Genomic DNA, 26,975 nt, shown 5'->3' on the forward strand with positions numbered 1-26,975 from the left:
CCTAGAAAAGGGGGAATATATGGGGAAGGGCATATAGGTCCGTGGCCCATTTCTTTTAGGGCTCATCCCGACATTTGTCTTACGCCTTAGGAAAACCACGGAATACCTTAGGCAGGATGAGTTGTCTCATAATATAAGAGATTAGCCAATTTGGCTCTTAGGTAGGAGGTGATTTATTGTCTTGAGCCTTGTTGAATCGTCTCAATTTACAGACCAGCCATTTGGCTTTATGGTGACTCAATTTGGCTTTATATAGAAGAATTACAAACACGGTAGTACCCGCCATTAGTGTCGCCAACTGAAATGTACGAAGAGTCGCTGAACATTAGTTCAAAAGTAGTTTGATTCCTTATTATCAATAAAGAACGTTTTATTTTTGTTACTGGAGGATACTGAGAAGTCGCGAAGTCCCTATTCAATTGAAAAATTTAAAATAAACTCGCCGCAAAACAGTTACAAGTCATGAGACTCAGCGATAAGTTGCAACATTGGCAACACTCATTGAGACGATCGATTGTCAACAATCATGCAGATATTTTATAGACTAAGCAGGGTAGCCAATATATATTCTCGCAAAATCCTGAAATTTAACAACTTAGTGACAATAGATCGAGTTCTTAACAAATAATTCAGTATTTTTGCTTTCAAACACAGAGTATATCTGCCACTACCCCACTTTCAGTCGCGATTTTCCCACGTCTCACTTTTTCCGCTACGTAACAGCAATAGAACTTCCAGAACAAGTCATGGCAGCACTGCTAGTTGACAGCTGGTAACAGATCACTCACTGGTTGCTGCTGCTAGGCTGTTGCACACTATGTCCTTTTGATCATATGGTGTACTTATTGAGAAATATGATGTAAATTGTATAAGAATGTTTGAAGCGAATTTGGGAAAGCGATATATTCAAAAGCTAGTAAAATAGTATTTAGACTACTTGCACAATGGCACCAGTGATAGGTGATACCAATACTGTGTCAGATGAAGAATATCTTGTTTTGCGGGCAAAAGATGCTCTGAAGAGTGATCCATTTGCTGCTAAAGCATGGATGATAACTGCTAAAACGTTATTCCCTAACAATTTTGCTGTACAGGTAAAAAGCAATATCACGATTTAGAGTCAGAAAGAATCTTATACGAATGTAATTTAATGTGCAGGTTTTTTGTGATCAAGTATATATGCATGGAAAGGGACCCCAATATATATTTTTTATGTAGACTTGAAATTTTATAATTATGTAGATTATATAGCTTAATTGACAGTATTCTCCAGAAAAGCTACACTGAAGGAGACACAATTGTTTTTTGTTTCACTGACTGGAAAATCTTTACAATAGGATTACCAAAGGAAGGCGGACAAGGAAGGGCACATTCTTAGACAATTGTGAATATATGCAAGGCATATCAAGTTGGAAACTAACCTAACCTGTAACTGATTCGTATATGCAAAGGCATATCAAAAGCCTAAACTGTCAGATTCGTACATTCAATGCATACCAAAAGCTTCAACTTAACCTAATCTAACTTGTCACAGATTCCCGCACCTCTCCGCCAGCCTCCACTTTCACAGCAACTTTCGACCTTTATTTTCGGTGTATAATTGTCGTCGGCACTCAATTTTTTTCATGTTAGCAGCCAAAAGTACTTTCTACATAAAATCGTTTAATGTTTACCTGTATATTCTAATGCACTGTTGTCTTACCCTACTTAATACCAAAATTACACTCGAGAAGTCCAAGACGCAATTCTAAGGAAATGGACATTTCCATTTTCGTCCTGGACCTCTCGTGTCTTATATTGGTAATTAGTAGAGGGAGAAGGGAGATGTGCCTCTTTTAGTGTAGTTCTTCTGGAGAATCACCCTTTCCCGTCTACTAATTATTAACATAACACATGAGAGTGCCAGGACGAATTACTAGGTAAATGGTTTGCTTCCCTAGTATTGCGTCCTGGCCTTCTCGAAGGTTATATTGGTAACAAGTAGGAGGGAGGAGGCTACAACATTGCATTAGAATATACAGCTAAGTATCGAACACCTTTTATGTTGGAAGTATTTGTGGCTGCAAACTGAAACAACGTGTTTATCACTACTGTATAACATATCTCCCAAAAGCCAGTGAAAAAAAAAAAAACCCCTTCAGTGTAGTTTTTTTGGAGAAATATCATTAGTCCATCTATAGCTACTGATGTCAGGAGTAAGAAAATTGGACCAGTAATTGTCTAATAGTATTACGTTCAGGTTATATTTGTTTGTTTGGGTATAGGTGAGTAGGAGTGAAATTTTTAACATTTAATATATAAATAAGTAACAGCTAATTTGTATTTAGCTCTGGAAGGTGTACGACAAAAACTGTTAAATAAAATATATATCAGGTGGGGTTATTGTACACTTACTATCCGTATACCAGTGATATGACTGAAGGCAGCTTACAAAGAAAATAAGTATAAATTACACAGGTATATTATTATAATATACTACAGAGTTCCTCAAAGAATACAAGTTATGGCAAAAAAAAAAGGACAAAAAGGTTGCGGAAGAAGTAATTTTATCCGGATTCCCTTTTATCCTAATGTGTAAACCAGTTTTATTGTGTTTTTTTACATACAGTTAAATAATTCTGAATACAAGATAATAAAAATGTCAAAAAATAATAATAAGTGTAATAAAATAATACTCTGTTAAAGGTAAAAATAGATAGCTACTGAACATGATATTTTATAAAATTATGGCAGTCTCTATTTTAGCATAAAGCTGGGAAACTAGGACTTCATTCATTAACAAAACAGACAAAAAAAAATGAAGTTTGTTGGTGTGTGTTATCTTAGATCTTTAGCTTGTTACAGGCCTATACGACTGAATACAAAAGAAACATTAGCTTGTAAGAATAGAAGATAAGGTTGGGAATAGACTTGTTATTTTGACATTGTTATTCAGAAAGTTACTATTCGAAACTACGCTATTGATTAATAATGAAAAGAAATCTTGGACGACTGGAAAGCTCTGTAGAGATACGGTATATCTGTAAACACTTCAAAATGTTATCATTTCCTTGAAATGAAAATAGATCTGAATGTTAAGTCAGTGAAGTATGATGATGGTTTTTTAGTCGGTTATTTAATGACGCTGTATCAATTACTAGGTTACTTAGTGTCAATGGAATGGCTATTCTTCGTCAAAGCTGTCCTCTTTCCATAAAAACCAAAAGTAAATCCATAGAGATAATTATGTTTCTCAGATCGTTTGCAAATGTTTACCTTATGTTGTACGATAGGATAATTCCATACAGCTTTCAAAAAGTAAAACAACTCTCCACACTCTTTAATGTGTTGTTTTACTTTTTAGCACTTTCACACATTAACAGTAGGAAATAATGCAGGGGGAATTACATAGTTTCCATGATTGTATGAAATTACGTGTTCTTTTTTTTTTTTTTAGTTCGAAGCTTATCAGATTGAGAAGGCAGCCAAAAACATAAAAGAGGCTGCAAAATGCTTCAGTGCTATGTAAGTATCAGTGAATTTTATATGAGAAATGTACTATTCAACAATTACAAGACATTTACTAAATATTTAATTCACCAATTAATACTTTAGGATTGACATTTAAAACGAAAGAGCTGCATTTTCGCCTCATCATGACCCCATCGGGAATCGAACCTGCGAACTTCCGATTTTGCAGCATTACGTCTTAACTGCGACACTATCATGCACCCCAAAATACACAAGTACTTTTTACAACAATTACAGTAAACTACATCACCGTCCATCTTCAGAAATTCCTTTTTCTCAACCCATTTTGACACAAGATCTCTTCTTGCAGTTCTAAAAGGAGCTAAAGCAACATCTCACAATCCGACACAAAAATATACTAAATTGCAGTTTGGGAGCATACTGCTTTTACCTTCCTTTCTTTCAGTATTTTGACCTCCATTTTATAACAAGTGAAAGTTGGGGGATGGGAATTCCAGTGTAACAAAGAAAGAATTTAGTGGAAAGTCCAAAAATTTTAGTTCTCAGGTGTGATGCCACAAAACCATATTGCTGGTAGCTTTCTTTTGTTTATTTTTCTCAATAAACAAATAACGTGGAAATATCATATTCTACGAAGCAGTATTTATAAAAGACACTATTATACAAGTTAACATAATATATGCACTAAATCCTGAAAAAAGGACGTCATATGCAATATAAAGGTCTGAATATATGTTATTAAATGCAACATCTTTAAAATATGCATTATGCATGAATTTAATCCCCCAAAAAAAAGCCCAAAACATGTAAACATGCATGGAATAAAGTACGGTTGTTTGGAATTGATACGTTATAAACAAATATTTGTAAAATTTGAGAAGTGTAACAAGCTTATAAAAAACATGCATTTGCATGGAAATCTGAGCTATAATCATAACTACAGCTTTCTATTTATTTACAATAACAAATCCATAAATTTTTTATCCACCAAAATAATAAAGGTAGATAATAAACATACATTCAAAATTTATAAAGAACCCACAACCACAGTAAAAAAAACACTCACATACGACACATGCGTGCACACACACACAACCCCCCCCCCCCCCGTGCAACATTTCGATCTATGGTACAAACATTAATCAACTTTGCAAACCAGCACCGAGAAAGCCTCAGATCATACAAATATAACCTAGCAGGAGCTTACAAATTAACATGCAAGAGTTTAATAACTTACACATCAGCAAACTGGGAGATCATTTCAAACGCAATACAAAGAACACATCACAGCTCTAACCAAATCACGCAATACTTCCACCTACTCAGAACATATCACCAACAGCAACCACAATTACAGCAACATAGAAACAGACATGGAAATTCTACATATTGAGTCGAAAAGCCAGAAACTGAACATACTAACTTAGAACAATATGAAATATACAGACATACAAAAACATCCTCAACACAGTCAGAATATGTTTTCTTTGTTCTTGGTATGATGAGAAAGTAAGAATGTTCTTCAGAGTTTTGTACAACTCAGGTTTTTATTTGTAACATTTTTTTTTTCGTTAACATTGTTGTATTTTGAAAACTGTTTAATTTGAATTGAGAAAGAGAATTCAGGTTTCATTCCATTTTTAAAACAAAATTGTGCATCTGAATGGCATAATTATTATATTACATATTATCTTTGTAGATTCCAAAAATTCCAAGAAGAAGCAGATATGTGGAGGGAAGTACAGGCTTTGACAACATCTCTTAGATCTGATACAGGAGACTCTGATGCCATTTTCCTCAGGGATATGTTTTCGCACATACCATTAGGTTGGTAATAAATGTATATAGAATAAACATTTATTTAAACATAGGAATTGTCATTGAATTTCAGTTTATATAATGTTTTTCGTAAGTAACTGATCACTTAAAAACTTTACCGACAAGGATGATTCTCAGACATGTTATATATCCTTGCAAATAAAAATATTTCATGGGCTCATACAGCCAATCTAGTCTCAAATGTACCCATTAGAAAGAGCGTCCCACTTTTCCATGCATGTTATCTGTATTGCTTCCAGCGAAAATTTGACCATACATGATTGTAAGATGACATCACTTTGATGAGAATTTAGAGCATTTTATAATTCCTGTAATTTCTTTTGATGACATCGCCTTGATGAGAATTTAGAACATTTTATAATTCCTGTAATTTGTGTATGAAATATGTTTATCATTTTGAAAACGAGCATGATTTTATCAGTTCAATTATTTTTTTTTTTTCATAGATGTACAGCATCAGCTGCTTCTTCTGACAGCAGAACATAGTGAGGACACAATGGAACATTGTCGTCTTCTCCTTCTTCTACTTAGAAGGTTTCCTCAAACAGTTGCTCAGCATGGGGTGAGTTTTAATGATAATGACATATATGTATAGTTATTGTTGGACCATCGAATCTGTGTCCCTTCAGCGCTGTCGTTGTTCTTGGAAAAGTTAACGCCTGTGCTCACTCCATTCCACCCGCTTTCCTCCCACCACGTTAAACAGCAGGCCAAGAACCTTGTCGAATAGGGATGTTGTCAGACTTCTGACAAACGGTGTCATAAATAACTGGTCCTCCATGCTACAATATAATTTCTTTCAATCAAAATACATCTTGTATTTATGCATTTTTAAACCTAAATCCCATGTCTCGAATCACTTTCCGTAGTGTTTCTCTCCATTCTTGGAAATTATTGTTTCTCTCGCAACCTTCAGTAATTTCTTCAATGTTGGAAATTCTTTCTGCACGGTATAAAATTCTTGTATCTTTCTTCTTAAAATAAATCGGTTCATATCATCTACAAGAATTAAAGGTTCCCTTGGTCTGTTCTTCCCTGGTGACTCTAGCTTTCCATCTGCACAGACTCCCTCTCTCCTGATTTTCTTTATTAGGAGCTCTGACCTGCCTATATAAATTACATAAAAATGTTGTATTATTAGTATTAGTTAGGTAAGTAATTTTAATACAATCAATTAAAATAAAATAAGCCTCACCTATGATCGCAACTGCTCTTTTCGTTCCCTGATTTATAGGAAACAGATATTGACCTGTTTGTTTCTCTTCATCACGAAATTCTATTATGTACTTGCTTAATAATATTTCTTTCGCCACTCCGTGCTACAGTATTCATGTTGATTGACAACACTGGACTGCAAGTGCAAATAAACTGTCCTGCATGAAGACTCAAAATTGTGAGTAGTGGGGGAGAGAAAGGGTGAGAGATAAAAAAAAGAGAGAGATAGCAATGCAGGGAGAGAAATGAATTGCCGAGGCTGAGAAGGAATTAGGGTTCAGTTCGCATATCTTACGGGGGCACAGATCCGGTGGTCTGACAATACACTTTATATCAAGTGTATTAGCATTCCAATTAACGATCTGTCAGCTGGTAAATCAGTTTGTAGGTTATATGATTATTTCAGTAAGCTCATTTTTTCATTGCATTGGCAGCAATATGGCTATAATCAGAGTACAGACTTCAGTTACTAGCAACAATACAAACTCAAGGTTCCTAGCAACCATACTGTAACAGTAATAGAAGCAGGAAGACGATACTCTGTTTCCTGATGTTCTTGCCATTAAAAAAAGTGCAAATGAACATAAAGACGAAACTGAGTGAAGTAAGGTTGTAGAGGAAAGAGACTTAACTTTTCTGTAAAAGCATAAGCATGGGGCTTAAAATATAGTAGGGACATTGTGTGATCATGTGACTTGGTTTCACCCATAGGAATTGTAGGCCCCTGCCCACAAACATTTGTCAGGGCTCTCTCCCCCCTCGTCAATATTTTAATGAATGTTGAAATGTTTGAAATATTTTTTTTCTAGATTTATCCCATATTTAGAACTTCTCCACAGTTATAATTTAAAAGGAGTGTTTATATACATTTCAAGTAGCTAGTCATTATTTCTATGAGTCAGTTCAAAAGGAAAACAGCTCAAAATTTAAAATTTTGAGGAAACTGCATTTTAAACCTTCATATTTCTGTGAAAAAACCAATTAACATATTCTAATTTGAAACTTATAGTAAATATAAAACATCCTTAAGAGAATTTGGAGTAATTTCAGTGATTCTTGGATTTTTCACAGCAGAGTAAAACTTTAAAACACAGGTTTCTCAAAACTTTGAATTCTGATTTGTTTGCCTTTTAAACATGTCCGTCGATTTGTTTGTAATAGTTTACATGATATTGTTACAGCCGAGGCTTGTAGACACATTGATGACAGCAGAGAAACATAGCCATTATCAAAATTCAGTCAACTGTTATCGCAAATTACTTGGTAAGTAATATAATAATGTATAACACAATAATATATTTATCATCATGTTTCTTGTTCGAGTAAGTTTGAAGAATAAAATTTGTGGATAGGAGAACCAAAATCACTGAATCGTAATATTATCTATTTCCCTGTTTATAGTTCCTTTCAGTTTCAGGTCATACATGACTTGTAAGATACAAATTTAAAATTTTTTTTTTTTTTAGTGATTGAACCCTGCTGTAATTTTGGATATGGATATTTACACTGTATATAGGCTATATATATAACTTCTTTGGGACTGGTTGGACTGGTTTCTTTACATTTAAAATTAATTTTATTCTCCCCCCCCCCCCCCAAAGTAATTTCTTTGAAATCCCAAACAGCATATTAAGAACTACTACTGGGTTCAAAAAGTTCCCGGAATTTTACTACCATTTTTCGTATTAATATATAACAAGGGATATTATACATTTGTTTTGTTGGTAACATTCATGATGTCATTTCCTTAAAGTTTGTTGATAATGGCGATTGTTGGTTTTGAGTTGTAGGCAATTGTTTATCATGGTGTTTTGTTTGTTCGTCGCATTTTGTAATTATGTCCACAGAGCAACGTACAAACATGAAGTTCTGTGTTTTGTTACACAAAACTCCTGCAGATACATTAAGATTGTTGGAAGAAGCATATGGCGAAGCAGCAATGAAAAAAACTCAAGTGTATGCCTGGCATAAACGCTTTTCTGGTGGCCGCGATAGCATCAAAGATGACGTACGCAGCGGCCGACCAAGAACTGCAACAAATGAAGTAATCGCTCAGCGTGTGCATAATGTTGTGAGGGACGACCGACGTAAAACCATAAAAGAGATAGCAGCAGAGGTCGGAATATCAGTCGGAAGTGTATACAATGTTCTTCACAAGCATCTCAACATGCATTACGTGTCTCAGAAGTTAGTTCCGAAAATGTTGTCGGCAGAACAGAAAGAAACAAGAATGACTCTTGCTGGGGACATGATCAGTATGGCTGATGAAGATGGTGATTTCTTAAACAAAATTATTGCTGGTGATGAAACTTGGTGCTACTTGTATGACCCAGTCCCTAAACGACAGTCATCTGAGTGGAAATCGAAAACATCCCCTCGGAAGCAAAAATTTCCTAGGGACACTTCCAAAGGCAAAGTTATGTTGGAAGTTTTCTTCAGGGTCTCATCCACCATGAGTTCATTCCAGAAGGTCGTACTGTAACGAAAGAATTGTACGTAGAAATCCTCCGTCGCCTCCGGGACGCAGTGAGAAGGAAACGTCCAGAGAAGGAAACTGGTTCCTTATGCATGACAATGCACCTGCTCATCGCGCAATTATTGTAAAGAATTTTCTTGCCAGGCACAACATAACTGCTTTGGATCACCCACCATACTCTCCTGATCTCTCACCACCTGATTACTTTCTGTTTCCCCGTCTGAAAAGTCATCTGAAAGGACGGAGATTCAATGCTGAAGAGGTTATCGCAAACGCGACGAGAGCACTAAGACGGGTTTCACAAAATGGCTTCCAGGCCTGCTTGCAGGAACTCTACACGCGTTGGCAAAAGTGTGTTGTTGCGGAAGGCAACTATTTTGAAGGGAATGCTGTAGAATAGTGTTTAAGGTACGTTGTTTCTATGATACTAGCAAATTCTGGGAACTTTTTGAACCTAGTATGTATAACTAAACAGATCAGTAGGATTATTTTATAGTAACTTCTTTGTTCAGGCAACCTAAAAATAATCTGAAAACACTTAGTATTATATTAGTATTGTGAAATGCTAATTTTGAGTCTCGTAAATTACATATTAACAAAAATGTCTTCTTTTTTTTTTTACAGTATGTGACCTGTTACCATTGTTAGGATCAAATTCGGTTGATCTTCCAGCCAAACAACTATTTCGTTTGTTACATAAGTCAATAGAATTTTATCTTTGTTATCTCATGTCACCTAGTAAGGCTATCCAGGTATGTTGATTCTATAAATAATATTTTCTGAAGTACCAGTATTTAACTATAACAAGTTCTGTCGTTATTTTTCATAATTTTAATTACAAATTTTAATCTTTGTCCCAATTGTCTGCGTATTAATTTATTGAGTGGCTCACATGCATACCAAAATATATATTGAAGAAATTTTTATAAAAAAAATTCTATCGACATTAAATACTGTTGCCTATCCAAAATAACTAACCTCTTTGTTGTAAACAAATGCATACAAGAGACTGTAAATTAAAATACTTGAGCGACCAATCTTAACCTTAAATTTAATGCAAGGTCGTGAGCGAGTACAGAAAATTTAAGTCCTTCGTTATACAAATAATTATAATTTTAATGATATTTCTATTTTAATATTAATATTATTATTATTATTTTTTTTTTTTTGTTTACGTTTGCTGTTGATTTTCAGGATCTGCCAGAGCTGGAAAGTAAAATCGAAGATCCATGGAAGAATTTGTTTATAATTCAGGAAGCAACAGGGAGAAAACTGGGTTGGGAACTCAGTGCTATCTTTGGACAGTCATGGTATTTTAATCAAATACTTGTTATTTTTTTAGTTGGTTATTTAACGACACTGTATCAACTATTTAGATTTGATGGGATTGATGATAGCAAGATGGAATTTGGATTCGCCATAGATTACCTGAAATTCGCCTTGTGGTTGGAGAAAACCTTGGAAAAAACCCAACCAGCTAATCAGCATAAGTGGTCAAGTACTTATGGATGTTAAGAATTTTTAGATAACTTATTGATGTTCAGCATTAACACATACTTACTTATTTACAGATGGCTTTTAAGGAACCCGGAGGTTCATTGCCGCCCTCACATAAGCCCACCATCGGTCCCTATCCTGTGCAAGATTAATCCAGTCTCTATCATCATACCCCACCTCCCTCAAATCCATTTTAATATTATCCTCCCATCTACGTCTCGGGCTCCCTAAAGGTCTTTTTCCCTCCGGTCTCCCAACTAACACTCTATATGCATTTCTGGATTCGCCCATACGTGCTACATGCCCTGCCCATCTCAAATGTCTGGATTTTAAGTTCCTAATTTCGTCAGGTGAAGAATACAATGCGTGCAGTCAGCATTAACACATTCATGATTTAAATTACTCGATTCCTATGGAAATAACTTTATTTAATATTTCAAAATATGGGTTTTCTGTAAAAATATTAAAATAATTTTAATGCATATAAAAGCCACTAAGCTTTATCACACTATTGAGAATGTACAGTACAATTTTGTTCTGAAATAGTATTAATTTTTCTGTGGAATATTATAACTTTTCATTTGTTGTGTGTATTTATCTGTAGTATATTTACCTATAACCGTGTTGTTTACTAAATATTTTCTTTCAGGAATAAAGACTTATATTGGCAGAAGATTATTCAGTTTCATCAAACACGTGCTTTGCTTGGAGATGATCATCCAAATCACAAGCAACTTCTTTATTGCACCACTACTTTTTTCTTGCATTGTCTGCACGAATACATAGCAACTCTGGATTCAGGTATGCTATTTCAAGTATTCATTAATAACAAATTATACTCATACTAAACTTACACAAACATGGGTTTATCTTTTATTTCTTTCTTTCTGCTCCTTCTTCCTTTGGATCAAACTTACTCTCTCTGCTCCTTTCCTTTAGACTACACTTACACCAACACGTTTTTATCTTTTATCTCTCTGCCCCTCCTTCCTTTAGACCAAACTTACACTCACATGCTTTTATCTCTTTCTCTCTCTGCCCCTCCTTCACTTTAGATCAAACTTACACTCACGTGCTTTTATCTCTTTCTCTCTCTGCCCCGCCTTCCTTTAGACTAAACTTACACTCACGTGCTTTTATCTCTGTCTCTCTCTGCCCCTCCTTCCTTTAGACTAAACTTACACTCACGTGCTTTTATCTCTTTCTCTCTCTGCCCATCCTTCCTTTAGACTATACTTACACTCACGTGCTTTTATCTCTTTCTCTGCCCCTCCTTCCTTTAGGCTAAACTTACACTCACGTGCTTTTATCTCTTTCTCTCTCTGCCCCTCCTTCCTTTAGACTAAACTTACACTCACGTGTTTTAAACTCTTCCTCTCTCTGCCCCTCCTTCCTTTAGGCTAAACTTACACTCACGTGCTTTTATCTCTTTCTCTCTCTGCCCCTCCTTCCTTTAGGCTAAACTTACACTCACGTGCTTTTATCTCTGTCTCTCTCTGCCCCTCCTTCCTTTAGACTAAACTTACACTCACGTGCTTTTATCTCTTTCTCTCTTTGTCCCTCCTTCCTTTAGACCAAACTTACACTCACGTGCTTTTATCTCTTTCTCTCTCTGCCCCTCCTTCCCTTTAGATCAAACTTACACTCACGTGCTTTTATCTCTTTCTCTCTCTGCCCCGCCTTCCTTTAGACTAAACTTACACTCACGTGCTTTTATCTCTGTCTCTCTCTGCCCCTCCTTCCTTTAGACTAAACTTACACTCACGTACTTTTATCTCTTTCTCTCTCTGCCCCTCCTTCCTTTAGACTATACTTACACTCACGCGCTTTTATCTCTTTCTCTGCCCCTCCTTCCTTTAGACTAAACTTACACTCACGTGCTTTTATCTCTTTCTCTCTCTGCCCCTCCTTTATGCTAAACTTACACTCACGTGCTTTTATCTCTTTCTCTCTCTGCCCCTCCTTCCTTTAGGCTAAACTTACACTCACGTGCTTTTATCTCTTTCTCTCTCTGCCCCTCCTTCCTTTAGGCTAAACTTACACTCACGTGCTTTTATCTCTGTCTCTCTCTGCCCCTCCTTCCTTTAGACTAAACTTACACTCACGTGCTTTTATCTCTTTCTCTCTTTGTCCCTCCTTCCTTTAGACCAAACTTACACTCACGTGCTTTTATCTCTTTCTCTCTCTGCCCCTCCTTCCCTTTAGATCAAACTTACACTCACGTGCTTTTATCTCTTTCTCTCTCTGCCCCGCCTTCCTTTAGACTAAACTTACACTCACGTGCTTTTATCTCTGTCTCTCTCTGCCCCTCCTTCCTTTAGACTAAACTTACACTCACGTACTTTTATCTCTTTCTCTCTCTGCCCCTCCTTCCTTTAGACTATACTTACACTCACGTGCTTTTATCTCTTTCTCTGCCCCTCCTTCCTTTAGACTAAACTTACACTCACGTGCTTTTATCTCTTTCTCTCTCTGCCCCTCCTTTATGCTAAACTTACACTCACGTGCTTTTATCTCTTTCTCTCTCTGCCCCTCCTTCTTTTAGGCTAAACTTACACTCACGTGTTTTTATCTCTTTCTCTCTGTGCCCCTCCTTCCTTTAGACTAAACTTACACTCACGTGCTTTTATTTCTTTCTCTCTCTGCCCCTCCTTCCTTTAGACTAAACTTACACTCACGTGCTTTTATCTCTTTCTCTCTCTGCCCCTCCTTCCTTTAGGCTAAACTTACACTCACGTGCTTTTATCTCTTTCTCTTTGCCCCTCCTTCCTTTAGACTAAACTTACACTCACGTGCTTTTATCTCTTTCTCTTTGCCCCTCCTTCCTTTAGGCTAAACTTACACTCACGTGCTTTTGTCTCTTTCTCTTTGCCCCTCCTTCCTTTAGACTAAACTTACACTCACGTACTTTTGTCTCTTTCTCTGCCTCTCCTTCCTTTAGGCTAAACTTACACTCACGTACTTTTATCTCTATCTCTGCCTCTCCTTCCTTTAGACTACACTTACACTCACGTGCTTTTATCTCTTTCTCTGCCTCTCCTTCCTTTAGGCTAAACTTACACTCACGTACTTTTATCTCTTTCTCTGCCTCTCCTTCCTTTAGGCTAAACTTACACTCACGTGCTTTTATCCCTTTCTCTGCCTCTCCTTCCTTTAGGCTAAACTTACACTCACGTGCTTTTATCTCTTTCTCTGCCTCTCCTTCCTTTAGGATAAACTTACACTCACATGCTTTTATCTCTTTTGTCTTTGCCCCTCCTTCCTTTAGACTAAACTTACACTCACATGCTTTTATCTCTTTCTCTCTCTGCCCCTCCTTCCCTTTAGACTAGACTTAAACCAACATGCTTTTATCTCTTTCTCTCTGTGCCCCTCCTTTCCTTTAGACTAGACTTATACCAACATGCTTTTATCTTTTATCTCTTTCTCTCTCTGCCCCTCCTTCCCTTTAAACTAGACTTCACCCACATGCTATTATCACAGTCTAGTATATACAGTCACGAAGCTTGAGTTGTGAGGGTGCTAGGAACAGTAGACTGTGCAGGTACTATTTCGCATTGTCTGTAATGAGGCGATATTAGCGATCCTAGTGGTTAGCAACTATCTATGAATGCATATTTACTACGTATTGAGCTTCGTGACTGTATATACTAGACTGCTATTATCCTCTCTCTCTCTCTGCCTCTCCTTCCCTTTCTCCTCCTTCTGTACCTTTTTCTTTCCCTCCCTTTACGCATATTCTCTGTTGTCTCAAACTTTGGCCTTGTACCATGTCTCATGTAAGTAGGTGCACAACAGGCTGAAGGATCAAGTATTTGACAGAACAATTATGAAGTCATTGAATTAACAAAATTAAATTGTGTATACTTAAGTCTTAAATTACACTGTAATAAGGAAGTCAGTTTTATTTGGATAGATCTGGTATCTGTTCAAGTGAAACTGTGGAATCATAACTTTATTGATTTTGATTTTCTTTCAGAAGTTCCTTTGGTCTTGGTTGAAGCATTTTGTGGAGAGCCAGATTCAGGGAGCACACCATCATCAGCAAGTACTTCTAGTGAACCTAAACACAAACGTCGAAAGACAGAGTTGGTCGACGAATCTTCAGCTTCAGCACCGACACTTACCGTAGGAAGACCTGGAAATGTGGCTGTTGTACATAATTTTCTTATGGCAATTCGATGCTGGGACCTGCTTCACAGTTCTGATAGTCTAGAGAGAGGTAATTTGAGTAGTGAATTTTTATGTTACTTTCTATTCTAACCAAGTGATACCCTTATCTTTAACTCTTCATGTTTTTGGTAGGTTCTTCTGTAGAAATTTGAATGATAAATTATAAAACTGCACATAATTATATGAATTATCTGTTTTTTTTCTTCTGTCGATTTATTTACTTCAGATACATGTATTTTCAAAACCAATTATATACACAGAATGGGTAAAAAATCAGTGCCTACTGTTTTCCATTGTTTTTCAAATTGTTTCCCTTCTGCATTGCCTATTAATACATTATACATTTAGACATATTTTCCCGCATAGTATCTGATCAGACTCAATTTCCTCAAAAGCCTTTTCAACAGCTCCTTTCAAGTCCCGAACTGTTGATGAAATGGGTAGTGACTTTTGGCCCACCTTCGTACACACGCACGCACATACACATATCATTGAAAAAATTGTTGGCAAAACTGTATGGTTTTGAAAATAACTTATATTTTCTATTCCATTATATTTATTTATTTATATCAAAATGTGGAGCAAATCTTGTTTTTTGTGTGTGCGTGCGTGAGTGTTTTTTTTATAAGTAAGGGAGAAGGTTTAACCCTGTGTCGGCATATAGCCTACTCCTGTCGAACTGCACCAAGGGGCCGCCAGGCTTAATGTCCCCATCCGACGGATGAATCACCATCAACAGTGACATCTGCCTTCTCTTCATATGCACTGCTGGGAGATTTGGTATTTAACCCAGGCATATTAGCGCACGATTTAATGATTAGAAGTTGTGCACCGCCATCTCTCCTAGTTCCGAAGTAGAAATTTTACATGAAAATTTCTGACCCCGCTGGGAATCGAACCTGGGCCGGCTAGTCTGGAGGCAGACATGCTACCACAGAGCTAACTTTGCAGACTAAACATTTCAATGTGAAAGTTATTACTGTATTTAAAGGGAACTCTGTGCATTATTTAAGCAGTAGTACAGACCGATTATTTAGTCCTGACAGCTCAGCGACACGAAAGAGGGGAAGTAATAGGAGGAGTGGGGAGAGTTCCGGAGTAGAGATAAGGGCGAGCGGTCGGTAAAGGCAAGTGAGCGAATAACCCAAACACCCCTTGGCATAATTAAATGGACTTGCCTGTCCCACACGCACATCTCCGGCGACTGTCAGGACTAAATAATCGTACTGTAATTAATACTTAAAAAGTAAAAGATGCTATTTCAAACATTGGAATGGCGCGAAACCAAAAAAATGCCATAGAACATTTTTCACAGTGAAGAACTTTCACTAATTTATATAAATGGATGATGTTTAATGTGAGTTTTTGTAACTTTCACTTTTAGAATTTGCGAAATTGAGCCAACACTTGAAGCTAGACAGTTGGTTGCATGGATTCTTAATAGATGCAGCTATATATAAAGGAAGATTCGAGGATGCACTTAGTAAAATAGGGAACCTTGCTACAGTGGAAACAGGAACTAATGGGACACTACGCAGACACCTCCGCCTTGCCAGCACCTTCTACTGCCAGGGTCTCTTTGATGTAAGTTTTTTGTGCAATTTCTGTGCATAATTTTTACATTTTATATTATATATTTTTCTGAAGTGGTTAAAATTAACTATGGTTATAAAATTATTAAATTTGAGTTGTACATTTATAGAATAAACTCTATATTTTCTATGAAAGATACAATAAATTATATTCCTCTAATAATTAATATGTTTATCGACGATCATTAGAATTACACATGATGCTGCTGATAAAATGTATTATTATTATTATTATTATTATTATTATTATTATTGTTGTTGTTGTTGTTTTTATCCCACCATAGAAAAAATTGTAGGATATGATTGATATACTTATTTTCCAACATCATATCTTTTTAACTCAATACGCTTATTGGCACTATCCAACTATTGTATTCATCTCAAAATTCGAAGTTGATTGAAGGCTGTTATTCAGTGCTTCCATCACAATTGTGTTGCTGTCCAGTAAGTTCCTTCCTTTTGAGTCCTGTTTGAGATTTAGCAACAGAATAATCTGATGGATCCAAATTTTATGAATATGTTATGTGACACAAAAATTCAAACCTCTAGAGCTTCAGTGCTTTTAGAAAGTTAGAATAGTATTCTGCATCTCAAAAATCTTGAATAGTTTAGTAGAAGAGGGATTTTTTCCACTTCTTTGATTAATTTTTTTGTTTCAGGATCGAAGTGGTAAACCTATTTCTTGTTCACATATTGTACCTCCACAAAAACTTTATTTAATTTCTCTGAAAACAAAGAACAATTACAAGACAACACTAATCCCTTTCTACTTTTAATCTGTATTCGGTGCTTTAGAGACCCAACCAACTGAAAATAATAGCCTATATCTACAGACTAAACAATTTCTGTCAACTGTATAAAAAGATAACATAAGAGACTGAAAATATGAAATCCAATGTCATCTGTGGTGGCGTAAAAACTTATCAACGCCCCTCTTCTTCCTTAATATTAGTATTACGGATAGCATTAGTAACTTGAATTCTCGTAATTTTAGAGATCAATGGAGCATATTCTTCAGTTAGTTACATCATTACCAGCTTCAACAGCAGCAACCACTTCACCTTCAGTAGGTCAGTTGACAAATGTCTTACTTCAACCAAGCCAGTCAAACAGACATCTTCATTTTCTACCCCTTACAAGAACTCAAGTCTTACAGTATTGTATCAAACTTCTAGTTGCAGCACTCAAAGTAAGTATCATATTATTCATTACCATAATATCAAACCTCTTAATAATTTCCATAATGCATCAGCTCTGATTCTTTGTATGAATAATTTTATAAAAGAGGAAGGAACTCGAAACAACCAATGTTCTTCCATCAGTTTATTTGTATTGACTTAAAAGTTAATAGTTATAGGTCATTCATTATTTCGTGAAACCAAGCTGCGTATTAGGGGAAGAAAAACGTGGACTGGGAAGGTTTCTTCCCTTACTACATTTCCCTCTTGGGTAGTTAGCTCACTTACCCCCACCATAAGGTTCTTACTGTAAACTATGGTGCACCCATGCATTTGGTTTTACGAGATAACGAATGGCCTATAAGTTAAGTACCTGAATTTTTAGCATCTATTTTTTCTCAAAATTAGCATCTATTTTCTGAAATTAGCTTCTACTTTTTCCAAAGAAAACTTTATACATTGTATTGTATTGTATTTATTAACATTCCATGGTATTCATACATGCTTACAGCTAGAATATGGAACATGTCAAAAAACTTAATACCATTATAAAATCTTAATTTATAGTCACAGTCTAGATGAAATATATACAGACGAGATTTACAATATAGTCTACTAGTACAACACATAGTTTTAGTATCAATTTCATGAAGCGTTATTGAATGTCATGAATTCACCTACAGAATAGAAGGCATGAGAAATTAGGTACTTCTTTAATTTGGCCCTAAATAATTTTATGTTTTGAGTTTCATTTTTTATATCAATAGGGAGGCTATTAAAAATTTTTACTGCCATATAATGCACTCCTTTTTGATAGCACGATAGACTTGCCGATGGAGTATGAAAGTCATTTTTTTGACCTGTATTTATGCTATGAACTGTTGAATTAGTTACAAAGTTTTCACGATTACATACGAGGAAGACTATTAATGAAAAGATCTACTGACAAGCCATGGGCATTATTTGTAGTTTTTTTTAACTAGTCCTACACGACTCCCTAGATTTGGCACCTACTATTATTCTAATTACTCTTTTTTGTAATAGAAATATATTGTTACTATCTGTGGAATTTCCCCAGAATATTATTCCAAAACTCATTACCGAGTGGAAGTATGCAAAGTACGATATATTGTTTTTAAGGTATTGATATTTACTATCTTTTGCATAGATCTAATAGCAAAACAAGCTGAATTTAGTTTGGGGGTAATTTCTTTAATATGATTTTTCCAATTTAACACATTATCGATTTTTAAGCCAAGAAATTTGGTTGTTGTTGTTTCTAATAGGGATCTATTGTTAATTATTCCGCTAGAAATTTGCGACGTTGAATTTGGACAGGATTTAAATTGAATTTTGTTAGTTTTGTTACAATTTAATACTAATTACTGCCTTTCATTTCTCAAAAGATAACATTGTGCACAGTTCAGCATTTTCTTCCTTGAAATTATATTGTCTGTCTGAAACAACAGCACCATACCGTGATAAAAGACGTACATTGTCAACATTGTTTGTTGGTATCCACAGTACTTGCAAACAACATTCTGAAAAAGCTTTATTCTCTGTTCGTAAAGCATGAAATACTTTCACTATGTCACATTTTTAATTTTTCACCTGCTGTTCAAAATAAGTAGAGACAGGATTTCCATGCAAATGCATATTTTTATATAAGCTTGCTACAGTTCTCAAACTTTGTAAATATCCGTTTCATAGCTTAGTGATTAGAAATATGTATACTTTTTCCGTGCATATTTGCATGTTTTGGTCTTTTTTAGTGGTGATGTTTATGTTGCATATTACGTCCATTTTTATAGTTTCATTGCATATTTTATATTAAATCGCATGATACTGCATTTTATAAATGTTGCCTCGTAGAGTTTGGTATTTCTGAGGTTACAATATTTGAGTACAGTAAAATTGGTTATAGCGACCTCGTTTTGTGCGACACCTCGCCTATAACGTCAAATATTCTGTGGTCCCAACTAATTCCCCATAAGACATATGCTTTTCTACCTTGCTTAATACGACAAATGTATATGCGTCTACCTCGCATATAACGTCATTTTCAACCTCAGTTTGGAATAAGATTTTCTAAGAACCAAAGTATTTTAAGAAATATTTTGTTGAAATCTGGCCCTGACAAATTCTTTACTGTCCCCTTCTATCATAGACCTCTGGAATGCAGGCGGATTCCCCACCCCATTGTAACCTGCCCGAATTCATGTGGTATTAGGTCAGTTTCGACAGGAAGTTTTCACTAAGTGCACGCATTTTAAAGCAGTATGGCCAATAAAAGAAGTGAGTGACGCTTTAGAAGTCATTAGAATTATGAACATGTTTTATGACGCTAAGGAAGGGAGCAGTGAAATTGCAACTGAAATTATGAACATAGAACATAATTTAGAAAGTTTGTATTGGGCAAGTACGAGACAACAGAGTAAAATGACTGATTACTTCACTCCTAAGTAAAGTAGTTTGGTGAGTAGTGAACAAACTGTTTTAATACAGAATACTGTATTTATAATTGTAGGCCTACGTGTATTTTATTATGTTTATGGTAGGCTTAAAAGTTAATACATAAATCTAAAATAAGTCTAATTAAGTTTGTTATTTTTCATTTTCCACCTTTTCATTTTCACCTGAATCTTGGTTACTACGACACTCATTTATAACAACATAATTTTTAAGGTCCCTTGGATGTCGTTATAACCAAGTTCTACTGTATATGTACTGAAAAATATAAGTGAAATGTTTGCAGGATTTCTACTTGAGGATTTTGAACCTTACCAGCTAATCCTCTCATTGTATTGTCACACTGGAATTCCACACTATACAAGTCTTACCCTGAGGCTAAAATTAAAATTAGAAGGATGCCTCTTCTGCTCCCTCCCATACTTAGTAGTTTGGCGACAATAGCACTAACATGCTTCCCCTAACATGCCTTTAATTTGGAAAGGTAGATAGGTAGAAGGTCTGTAGTAGGCTACATGTACAGGTGTTTTGTGAATTAGCTGCTGTATTTGTGTTCTGTAGTGATCTGTGAAGTGTTGCAATGCCCCTGATTAAATGTTCGAGAAGAGATCTTGTGGGATCAAGGGAAAAGAATATCTTAGAAATTTGGAAAGACTGCTAGTAGTAGCCTACATTGTGCCATTCGAAAATAAAATGTAAGTTTTCAATTTTGATAGTGCATATTTTCAGTGTTTTTTTAACCTTCATTGTGCATATTTGACCATTTGATAGTGCAAGAAAATCCTGTCTCTAAAAACAAGCTTCTTAAATTAATTATTATATGCACTTCGAATTTCATGTTTTGGTATACTCAAATAAAAAACCGGATGCAGCGAACTAATTTTTTCTGGTAAATGAGTACCTAGCTGTAAGCTGAAAATGGTGCCAAGTGCGATTAGTTTATATTGAAGATTATCGCAAATATGAGTGCCTATGGAGTGTTCAACCACAATTTTGCGAATGATGTAGGCCTAACTATGATATTTAATATTTATCTGTAATAAAGATGATATTCAAATGCACAAACGATTAGGGAAAACACGGAAATTCTACTTGAAGCAAGTAAAGCAATAGGGTTGGAAGTAAATACCGAAAAGACTAAGTATATGATTATGTCTCGTGACCAGAATATTGTACGAAATGGAAATATAAAAATTGGAGATTTATCCTTCGAAGAGGTGGAAAAATTCAAATATCTTGGAGCAACAGTAGCAAATATAAACGACACTCAGGAGGAAATTAAACGCAGAATAAATATGGTGAATGCCTGTTATTATTCGGTTGAGAAGCTTTTGTCATATAGTCTGCTGTCAAAAAAATCTGAAAGTTAGAATTTATAAAACAGTTATATTACCAGTTGTTCTATATGGTTGTGAAGCTTGGACTCTCACTTTGAGAGAGGAACATAGGTTAAGGGTGTTTGAGAATAAGGAAAATATTTGGGGCTTAAGAGAGATGAAGTTACAGGAGAATGGAGAAAGTTACACAATGCAGAGCTGCATGCATTGTATTCTTCACCTGACATAATTAGGAACATTAAATCCAGAGGTCTGAGATGGGCAGGGAATGTAGCATATATGGGCGAATCCAGAAATGCATATAGAGTGTTAGTTGGGAGGCTGGCAGGAAAAAGACCTTTGGGAAGGCCGAGACGTAGATGGGAAGATAATATTAAAATGGATTTGAGGGAGGTGGGATATGATGGTAGAGACTGGATTAATCTTGCTCAGGATAGGGATCAATGGCGGGCTTATGTGAGGGTGGCAATGAACCTTCGGGTTCCTTAAAAGCCAATAAGTAAGTAAGTAAAGATGATATTCAACACGGCACACCATGTAGACACAAAATCTGCATACATCTTAATAGAACATTCATTTTCAACTTGATTCTTTCAATATTCTTACCATGTGTAAATGCATGAAAAATTGAACCGTGTAGATGCACAGTTTTAAATAGTAATCATTTGATCATGTTAATGCAGTTTTCTTGGCATGCTACTTCATCTTATAAAAAATATTTTTTTTTTTTTTAGCGTCAATGTTTGTCGAAGTTGCGACCGGATAATGATTTGGCTATTGGACACATCATTACACTTTTGCAATTTGATTGGCCTCTGGAGGAAGACTTAATGACTCATCTTATGGAGAGAATCCGTCAAAGAGGAAGTTTTTCTTATAGCTTATTTCAGAACTATATAGTGAATGTGGATGTTTTGGAAGAATTTATGTACCTTTCAACGGAACAAGGAGGAGGAATTACACTTGATATCATGCCAACTGCTCAACTCACAAGGTAATAAGAAATAATGTGTACATTAATATAGACATTAGAACCTCTGATTATTGATTTTTAATTAATAAATTAAATGGACTCTGCATTATATCCATGTGAAGTATTGAACTCTTTAGAGACCTCTAACGTACGGTGATATGCCATGTTGATATTTTATGGTTATGTGCAAATATAAAGTTATCAGACTTTTCTAAATAGATTAATAGTGTAGGTATTTTATATAGAATTAAAAAGTAAGCAGTGTAAATGTTGTGAAAGGTCGTGCTCACAAGGTTCAGCCCCTTTGTGTAAGCTGTACACTGTTGAAAAAATTGCACTCATAATTTATTCCCTAACCTTTTAATACAATTTATATAACTACCAGGCATGCGGATGCTTTAGCAAAGAAGGGCAGCACTGCTACTTACAGACCTGTTACTAAATCTACGTATTACTCTGTGAAAAGATTTATTAAATCTACATAGACTTCAACAAACAAAATTTAATAATACAATCTCAAGGGAAAAAATGGAACTCTCTGCATCATAATCCACAGTTAATTCCCGATTTACCACGAAAATCGTCTGTAGCTGCATTTAGATTGGCAACAGGCCATGATTGTTTGGCCAAACACCTGCATAGAATTGGAATATATCAGTCCCCTAACTGCCCATTGTGCAACTCAAACCAAGAAATGGATTTGGAACACCTCAAAATCTCTGCTTCAGTGGCTGACCATGATAATATCTTTGAAAAATATTGGAATATTGGAGTGCAAGAGGTCAAATGACTTTATTGTCAAACACTTGGCATTAGAAAACAACATATAACTAACAGGCAGTGTGTAATTACTAACAAATTGTATTTTATTCCGCAGCATGTAATACTATTATACAGTGCTTTAAACTAATCCCTCTGAAGGTCAAGTCTAGTTCTTAAGGTTCATTTTCGCTTGTCTATGCTTAGTCAATCAAGTAGAGAAGAAGGGTAAGAGTGGAAGAAAGATAAAGTTGTATGGCTCCTACAAGTAGATAATGCATTGCGGAGGGAATAGTTGAATGCAGTGTATAACTTGTAACTGCCAGTAGTTTCCATTAAGGTGAAGGAACTACATTTATACATAAGATAATAGATACAAATTTTCTATCATATTCAAATTGTAGATTTTACTTTTAGTGAAATATCAACTTATATCTGCCATTCTACTGATAGGAAGATTTGTCCACACCTGTGGAGTAACATTCAGCGCGTCTGGCCGCGAAACCAGGTGGCCTGGGTTCGAATCCCAGTCGGGGCAAGTTACCTGGTTGAGATTTTTCCGGGGTTTTCCCTCAACCTAATACGAGCAAATGCTGGGTAACTTTCGGTGCTGGACCCCGGACTCATTTCACCGGCATTATCACCTTCATTTCATTCAGATGCTAAATAACCTATATGTTGATACAGCGTCGTAAAATAACCCAATAAAATAAAAAAAAATAGGAAGATTTACTATTTCAGTCCGGTCACTATGACAGTAGACAAAAAAGAACAGATGATAAAAACAGTTTTCTTTGTAATTAATCAGCCTTTCTTTTTCTTTCTTACAGTCAGCGCCGAATTTCAACACGAGGAACTGATAAGGGTGTTAAAGAAGACTTCAAAATGGCTATGAAGAGACAAGTAGCTAGAAGCATAGAGCCTCTTGATAATCTGATCATCAAGTTTTTGACTTCAGAAAGAGATCTTTTGTTACAGTCTCTGCAATAAAGTATTACCTAATTTTTTATTTGCTGGTGTTTATGTGTTAAACATGTAGTATTTTACTGGTTCCTTTCATCTAACTTTTAACAGAATTAACTATATTATATGGGCTGACTTCATAGGTGCTTTTGATGAGTTTAATGAGTGCTCAGCACCAGGCGTGGCTCCTTAAGGTTGTAGCAAGTTTGCGCTACACCTAAAAAAAAATTACGGATATTTTCGTTTAAAATACAAGTTAGATTATTATTGTCAAGTACACGATTGGTATGATCAGCTGTAGTAAGTTTCTCATCCAACTATAATCGTTTGTAGGAGCCTCATCGTTGACTTGCCAAAGTAAACGACCGTACTTCTTATGGAGACTGGCTTGATCTTGGGTATCTCTTCGGGGTGAGGGGATGAGAGGGGTGTTGTCCAGCGTGGATTTTAAGTTTTTGATAAACAAACAGGGAGGTAAACGAGCTTTGAAAATGGGAACAGATGACAGAGCTACTGGTGAGTGACAATGAATGAGTGAGAGACAGAATATGCCCGCCCTGCGACTGCAGTTAGGCGCGAAAACAAGTTTTTTTTTTTTTTTTTTTTTTTTTTTTTTTTTTTTTTTTTTTTTTTTTTGCGTAGAGGGTGAGCTTGTATTTTATTGGTGTTTTTGCTTTCTGTTTCACTCCAGTTACTTGAGTCGAGTTGGTTGAGAGCGCGTAAGAAGCTGTTTTAATAAATTGTGTTGTTTGTGTTATTCTACTTTATTAAATAGGGCTGCAAAAGGGTATCTGTCGGATACAGGGGGGGGAGAGCCATTAATCCTTCCCATTGAAGGCTTTAAGGAACCAACCTGGACAAATACCCAATGTCCCATCCCTACCTTCCCGCGGTGCAGCTGTTAGTAAGCACGATTTTACGAGCTGAACTAAAGGGAGGGGCTACTCATCCATTAGCACTGGTCAGCTTGATGAGTTAATGACTGAATTTGGTATAATTTTCCTCTATCCAATACCTAATTCCCTCTTTACCCTTTCCTATCCAGTCCTCTGACTGAACTCTTACTTTCTTCGACCCCAACGGCATTAGAGCATTTGAGGCCTAGGGGTTCATTTCCCTTTCCTTCCTCCTCTTTCTACTTTTCTGTTCCTAGTGCTGACCTGCTATGGCACTAAAATCGTCCTCCAGTGGCTTAAGGAGGGAAAGCTGGTGATCAACAAGATCTCTCAGCTAGGTCCAGTGGACCCGTCGACCAACAGCAGGTGTGGTCCTCCAGACATTCTGGGGGTTGTGTGTGAATGAAGTAGCCACCAAAACGTTAAAATATGGTGTTCACTTAAATCGGCTACAACTTGCCATTTAACTCCAATATGAAATGAGTACCATTAAGGTAAAATTATCCGGAGGTAAAATAGTCCCCCAATCGGATCTCCGGGCGGGGACTACTTTAATGGTACAGAATCAAATTAATATCACTCAATAAAAGAATATTTTCCAATGGATACCATCCCATTGTGGAATCCTGGAAAACGAGAATGCGGATGCTTTAGCAAAGAAGGGCAGCACTGCTACTTACAGACCTGTTACTAAATCTACGTATTACTCTGCGAAGAGATTTATTAAATCTACATACTTAGACTTCAACAAACAAAATTTGATAACACAATCCCAAGGAAAAAAATGGAACTCTATGCATCAAAATCCACAGTTAATTCCCGATTTACCACGAAAATCGTCTGTAGCTGCATTTAGATTGGCAACGGGCCATGATTGTTTGGCCAAACACCTGCATAGAATTGGAATATATATCAGTCCCCTAACTGCCCATTGTGCAACTCAAACCAAGAAATGGATTCGGAACACCTCAAAATCTGTGCTTCAGTGGCTGGTCATGATAATATCTTCGAAAAATATTGGAGTGCATGAGGTCAAATGACTTTATTGTCAAACGCCTGGCATTAGAAAACAACAACAACAACTTTATTAAATAGACCCTAGTTAAGATGAATACAATTCAGTCTTTAATAGAACATCCATTTTCATCGCACAGCTTAGAAGTGAAGTGTGAGATTAGATCGACTTGGTAGATCGACTCTGAAACGTGAAATTTCGCAGTGCGTGAAAACCAAAATCAGGTCGTTTAACAGAAAATCCAAATCTGACACGTACGAGAAGTTCAGTGGTTATGTGGCTGTGAAATAAAATCTCTGTCCTGTTTTCCTTGAGTTTTGTTCGGAGGAGAGTAGGAAAACACCTTTCAGCCTCTGAAGTCGTCACAGGGATTGTTAGTAAAATTTCTAGTAATTTTGTACACTCACCGAAAGTTGAACATAAATTGTTGTCTCTGAATAATTCCATTGGAGACACACAGCCTGAAATCTTTCTGAGCTCGTCAGTGCCATAAATAACTGAAAGTTCAGCGTGAATATTCCTTTCATTTATGAACGGATACACTCTAATGACACTACGAAGAGACTTTTCTGGGAAAACATTGTGGAAATAAATAGGTGCGTTTTTGAAAATTTTGACGACTGTAGCATGATAGGCCTAACATTTTGTAGTAAGAAAGTAAACGAACAAAATTTTGAAACACCAGCCGCCACTGCTCAGCACCTGTTGAATTGCGCTAATAAAAACCTTAGCATATAGAATAAATCAATGTATGACTGCCAGAATTTCGTAAAAGTTCTTGCAGTACAAAAAAAAAATAAGTCAGAGTCACTTGAATGTGAGACCCTTTTCCGTCTTGAAATACTTTTATACATATTTAAGAGAATTTAAACATTAAATGCTGCACTACAAAGGAAATCTCTACATCTTCATGCGGCCCAGAAAGTGTAGAAATTCTGTTAAGCTCTCAAAGACGCTCAGAAAACATGGATTTTACAAAGTGATGATTTCACTAAAGGAAAACATTACTCATAAAAATGTGTGTTTGGATGTGAATAAATGTAAAGGTATGACCACAGTCTAGTATATACAGTCACGAAGCTCAATACGTAGTAAATATGCAAACATTAGGTAGTTGCTCAC

The 26,975-nt window shown here is 35.9% G+C and overlaps 1 protein-coding gene across 2 annotated transcripts; it reads left to right on the forward strand.

The window, feature by feature from the left end:
* Nucleotides 1-778: 778 nt before the first annotated feature.
* IntS10 (integrator complex subunit 10) lies at nucleotides 779-23,988 on the forward strand. 2 transcript variants are annotated; one of them, XM_069827936.1, is made up of 13 exons: nucleotides 779-1,094; nucleotides 3,437-3,504; nucleotides 5,171-5,298; nucleotides 5,757-5,872; nucleotides 7,707-7,788; nucleotides 9,626-9,753; nucleotides 10,196-10,311; nucleotides 11,148-11,299; nucleotides 14,478-14,720; nucleotides 16,056-16,255; nucleotides 17,258-17,452; nucleotides 21,982-22,241; nucleotides 23,810-23,988. In XM_069827936.1, exons 1-13 carry the CDS (start codon nucleotides 945-947, stop codon nucleotides 23,967-23,969), a joined length of 1,998 nt encoding a protein of 665 aa, XP_069684037.1. In that variant the 5' UTR covers nucleotides 779-944; the 3' UTR covers nucleotides 23,970-23,988. The 2 variants fall into 2 exon arrangements, with proteins under 2 accessions (XP_069684037.1, XP_069684038.1); XM_069827937.1 differs by having other exon boundaries at nucleotides 14,481-14,720.
* Nucleotides 23,989-26,975: the final 2,987 nt, after the last annotated feature.

Source organism: Periplaneta americana, chromosome 6 (assembly GCF_040183065.1).
Source record: "Periplaneta americana isolate PAMFEO1 chromosome 6, P.americana_PAMFEO1_priV1, whole genome shotgun sequence".
Classification (NCBI taxonomy): Eukaryota; Metazoa; Arthropoda; class Insecta; order Blattodea; family Blattidae; genus Periplaneta; species Periplaneta americana.